We start from the raw sequence: 5,542 nt of genomic DNA on the forward strand, positions 1-5,542 counted from the left end.
AATGCCAGGAAAGCTCAATTTAAAGAAAAAGGAGACTTTGCCACGAAAGGAGACAAGGTATGAAAGGACTTTGTCCAATGAATGCTGTCTTTCTAATTTTGCACAAATTTCAAAGGATAAAGAGAAACTAGATCAAAATTCAGTTTCTACAGCTACATTCACCCCTGACCTGGAAAACAGATTTATAGACTATCTATCATATAAAATATGAGCATCTGAGAGCAGAGGCAGTGAGTATTGGGTGGGAGCAAGACTGATTTGAGGCTGACTCAAACTAAGTGAGGGCTTCAACTGCACCCTAGTTGAAGATGGTCTGGGTCAGCAAGAGAGAGACAGTCTGAGAGCAGAAGTAGGTTACTATTGCCATGTATCAAGCATAATTGACTATCTTTCTTAATCCATTATCCAGTCAATGCGAGGATGTGAATGCTGGTGGCCAGTGTGAATTTCTTTGTTAATGTATCAGGAAAAGGTTCTTTTTTTTTATATGTTCAATGTAGCATATAAAAAACTGAGATAGCTGGAATATAGTACTGATATCTCTTTTTTTCTCTGTCCCTCTCTCTTTAAAATTCTTTTAGGGTCAAAAAGGTGAACCTGGATTTCAGGTAAGTACTAAATTTTTGTTTATCATTATTATTTTGTGCCAAAGACCAAAAATTACAAGCTTATTTCAGCTTAAATGTAATATTTACTTAATTTGATATTTTACTTAAATATATGAATGAATCTAACTCTTTCTTTTTTTATGTTTTTAAGGGAATGCCAGGAGTTGGAGAGAAAGGTGAACCTGGAAAACCAGGGCCCCGAGTAAGTGCTTTGAAAAGTCTTTTTATTTCTTATTGTGAAGTCATGTTTCCTTTCATTCCTAGAATCACAAATTCAGGAGGACAGACTGGAGGAGACTGGCAGGGGTTTTCTGGTTTCTGTCTTTCCTCTTCTAAACAGCTTTTCTGAAGTGGAAGTAGGAATGAGGAGAGGTGTCACCATTTGAAAAACTTCCGTAGAAGATTGAGGCCCTTCATTATTCAAAAGATGCCCCTGGGGTTGGTGGGGGGCACTCTTTGAAGAGCTGCCCACCTGCTGGCTTCTCACTCAATGCCACCTGTCCACTTGGTCAGAGCAGTTGGTGCCTTTTGCCACTGCCTTCCTAGGCCAGCTTGGAGCTCTACCCATAGCCCAGACTACACAGACTGGAACTGAGATGCTTAGATGCTTTTCATTCGCTGAATCCCGGTGACAGAAGACCCACCCAGCTTCCAGTAGGCTGAGCATTCCAGTTTCTACCCTGAAATGATGCACAGAAACTTCTGTTCAAATGAATCTTCTGCTTATCAGCTACCAAGTACTTGCCAACAGGGAACCTTCTTTGGTGTTAGCTATGCTGCCAAATGTAATGACTACCTTAGCAGATTTGGAGACCATCAGCCTTCATTTTTCAAAAATGGAAAAGACCTCTTCTATTGTAACTTTTTCAGAGTTATTCAATGTATACTCTATTCCTTGTCATTGTGGTATCATCGAGTTACACAGAGGTTTCCTATGAGAGATGACTTATTAACTTGTATTTGCATCAGAGTCTTAGTGTTATAGCATATTTACTCTTATTATTTATGACATACTAATGTTTCAATCCTTATCATGCAGGGAAAACCTGGAAAAGATGGTGAAAAAGGAGAAAAAGGGAGTCCAGTAAGTATTTTTCCGTAATTTTTAAAAGTGGACTGTTGCCTTCTCTAGCTTACGATTGTTGTTGCCTCCTCTGTTTCATTTTAGGGGTATTCCGGCGACTCAGGGTACCCAGGACTCCCGGGCCGAGAGGGTCTTAAGGTAAATGGTGTCACCATTTTAAGTTTCTACTTTCAAATTTGTAGTTCACTTAGAAGTTTTTCTAAAATAAAAGACTATGAATTCACAAAGAATTAAAACTATTTCTGTTACATATGCATAAAAGCACAACTTAACTTAGTGGTTTTATTTGTGTGCATAAATTTTAAAAATAGGAAATGTTTCATTGATTCAGGTTTTTATATCTTTTTTGTAGTAGGTTAATTTTTCCTGATTATAAAACAGCAGAAAATGCAGAAAGATGTCATGAAGAAAGAAAGCTTATTTAATTTTTCTATTACTCAGAAATGGTCAGAGTGAACACTTGCACTATGTGCACACCTGAATATATGCTTTAAAAAAAATAGTATTGCATGATACATCCTGCTTTTTCACTTAATGATATAATTTGGATATATTTCAATGTCTATAAATGTAGTTACATATTAACACTTTTAATGTCCATGCCTTATTTACCGAATGGTATTTAGGCCACGTCCACATTTTTATGATTACAAGTATTTTTGTTCACTCGTTTGATCATTTCCCTGTCATCGATTTCTAAAAGTGTAATTTTGCGGTCAACATTTAGACTCATTTTTAGAACTTTTGCCGTTTGTCTCCAAATTACTCTCAGAAAAGCGCTCTATCGGCTCGGGGCCCTCTGATTTAGCAACTGCTTGTTATCAAATTTTAAAAAAGTATCTGTCAATCTGGTAAAAAAAAAAATCATTGTTGTTTTATTGTTTTTTTTTTAATTATGAGACTAGGTAATGTAAATTTCTACTAAAATAAGAAATACAGTTGATCCTTGAACAACATGGGTTTGAAATGCATGAGTCCACATACATGTGTATTTTTTTCAATAAATATCTACAGAACTGTAAAAGTATTTCTCTTCCTTATCACTTTCTTAATAACATTTTCTTTTCTCTAACTTACTTATTGTAAGAATACATTATATAATATATATAGCGTACAAATTATGTGTTAGTCAACTGTTTATGTTATTGGTAAGGCTTCCAGTCAACAGTAGGCTATAAGTAGTTAAGATCTGGGGGAGTCAAAAGTTATGCATGGATTTTTGCTGTGCAGGGGGTCGGTATCCCTAACCCCTGCGTTGTTCAAGGATCATCAGTAATTTTGAAATATTTATCTCTAACAGTGAGTGAAAAACTAGGGAGAGGAACTCAAGGTTCGCTTATCAAAGCCAAGAATAGAGGGACAAATCTCTTCTCATATTTAAGAAAAAACAAAACATCAAATTCTGGTTTAATGCCTAAATTTAATGCATTAGTTTAAAAGGAAAAAAATGTACATTCGCTGAAAAATGTGCATCTCTTAGGACTTCTAAAAGTATTATAAAGATGCTTAAATGAGAACATTAGATATGAAAGAATTAATTTCTTTGGGTTTTTCAGCTAATATAAATTAAATTAATCCTCAGGGTGATCAGAATTTATCCACCCAATGTTTTAAAGTAATATTGGATTTTAAGGAGAAAGAAAAAACCATAAATATCCTTTTATTATGACATCCAATGCAGATTTACCTAAAAAAAAACCCAAAATGTTTTTTTAAGAAAATATATTTAGAAATCACAAGCTTTCATATCATTTTATTTTATTTGTTTTTATTATATTGAAAACCATTGTGTACTAATTCAACTTCCAAATGACTATTAAAGTTGTCTGAGGGCGCATGCAGTCAATAGAACAAAATTATGAGCTCATTTGTAATGTGAATAATTGGGCTCACATTTATATTTTGTAGAAATCCTTAATTCCATATGTCACACTTATGCAAAGCAAAATGAAATGTGCTTGCTTTTGTTATAACAGTGCTTTAAGCTAATCACAGAACTAAGAGATTATAAGATACTTAATACTAAGAGAGAGATACTAAGGAGAGGAAACTCATTTAAGTGTACAGTGGGCACAATCTCTATTTTTCCAGAAAAAAAATAGTTTAACTCTTTTTTCTGCAAGACACTCTTTATAGTTTAAAAATACAATATAATTTTTAAAATGCTAAAGTTATTTTTTCTTTTGTAGGGAGACAAAGGTGAAGCAGGTCCTCCAGGCCCACCTGGAATTGTGAGTATGAATAATGTTTGCTGGCCTGTGAGAGTGTTTGAGATGAGCAAAGGAGAGGAGATTGGGCCAAACACCTGCATATGCCACGTGCTCCACAACATTCCTAGAATTACATTTTTATTTAAAGGGGCTGCATATAAATTGAAATAATGCTTTATATTTTGTATGGAGTAGAGTTTAATACTTACTTTTTATTATATTTTGATAATTTCTGCATATTCTTGACCACTGGAAATGAAAAGATTTACATGTGGTTAAGAATATTAGCAACACATTCTGAAACTTTTTTATTTTAAATAATCCATTAAGGAAAATGTTAATAAAAGAACAGATCGTCCATAATTTGAATATTCTAGTAAACAATTTTTGTTTATGCAAATAACATTTTAATACTCTTTGTCCATATGCATATTTTTACATACTTGCAATTAATGCATGTAACATTTTTTAAAAAAGAACATTTTCATGTTTTCGAGTTATCTTAGGATAATCATTTTTAGTATCCTGTCAGAGTGTTGTGCTATAATTGTTTTAAGCGTTTTGCCCCCAATTTTTTTTTTGAAACAATGAAAATGTTACTGTAATGCTCTTGTACGCTGCCATTTTTGCACTTGGTGATGAATAGTTATACATGACATTTTGCGTATGTGTGGGTGGGAGAGTTTTTGAATAATTTTTCCTTAGGCTACATTTCTTAGAATAAGATTATTGGATCAAATTATCAAGCTTTCTTAATGCTTTTAATATACTTCATCTATACTTATGATTCCATATTCCATATTTGTGATCCAGCAGCAGCATTAGAATAACCTGTTTTTACTTTAACCTCATCATCAGATTTTAATAATATCCAGTAATTTAATTTCAACAACGAAATTACATTTTAAGGGCAAAATGCAACATTTGACTTGGTAATTTTCCTTGAATTTCAGTAATTTATAACTGAATCAATTCGCTTCTTTTTAATGAGGCCAACAGTCCATTCTTTTTGTCCTATATCCCTAGGGCGTTAAGGAAGTCCCCACTTAGGACCATTTTTTTAAAAAAGAAAGCGGAATACCTCTTCTAGTAAAAAAAAAAAAAAGTATTCCGTTACTTGTTGCTTGAGGAAATTTAAGGGTGTTCTCTGATGATAATTTTTAACGTAGAATATTCATCTTATGGCTTATATGAACACTTAAGAGATGCCAAACCTAAACCTCAGAATGAATATTTTTCTAACTTTTCCTCATTGGTAAAGTGCCTGCCAGGCAAATTATTACAAAAGGAAGCAGAGATGCCAGGTAAAGTTCTTTCCAAGGGGAGTATTAGATAACATTCATTGTACATGTTTTTGACTTCCCCTCCAACCTCTTTCCCCGTTCCTCCTCCTCCACCACTACTTCGCTCTCACATTTCTTGAAATAATAAAGAATGTATTAGTTTCTTTACCCATACTACTGTAATATACAGTACCAGCCCCTCCCATGCCACACGATGATCCATCTTGTGTTCTGTAATTCAGGTTATCGGCACAGGACCCTTGGGAGAAAAAGGCGAGCGGGGGGTCCCGGGACTGCCAGGATCGAGAGGAGAGCCAGGCCCCAAGGGTAAGTTCCTTTCCTTTTTTTTTTCCCTCT

At 34.3% G+C, this 5,542-nt stretch overlaps 1 protein-coding gene across 1 annotated transcript in view; it reads left to right on the forward strand.

Moving 5' to 3' along the window:
• COL4A1 (collagen type IV alpha 1 chain) overlaps positions 1–5,542 on the forward strand; it is a 61,669-nt gene that overhangs the window by 11,561 nt on the left and 44,566 nt on the right. Inside the window, 8 exon segments of the mRNA XM_015587331.2 lie at positions 1–8; positions 11–57; positions 582–608; positions 760–810; positions 1,648–1,692; positions 1,777–1,830; positions 3,882–3,923; positions 5,428–5,512. The exon segment at positions 1–8 is cut by the window's left edge and continues 59 nt beyond it. Of these exon segments, the coding sequence (XP_015442817.1) occupies positions 1–8; positions 11–57; positions 582–608; positions 760–810; positions 1,648–1,692; positions 1,777–1,830; positions 3,882–3,923; positions 5,428–5,512 (359 nt within the window).

This window comes from Pteropus alecto, unplaced genomic scaffold (assembly GCF_000325575.1).
Source record: "Pteropus alecto unplaced genomic scaffold, ASM32557v1 scaffold13, whole genome shotgun sequence".
NCBI lineage: Eukaryota > Metazoa > Chordata > Mammalia > Chiroptera > Pteropodidae > Pteropus > Pteropus alecto.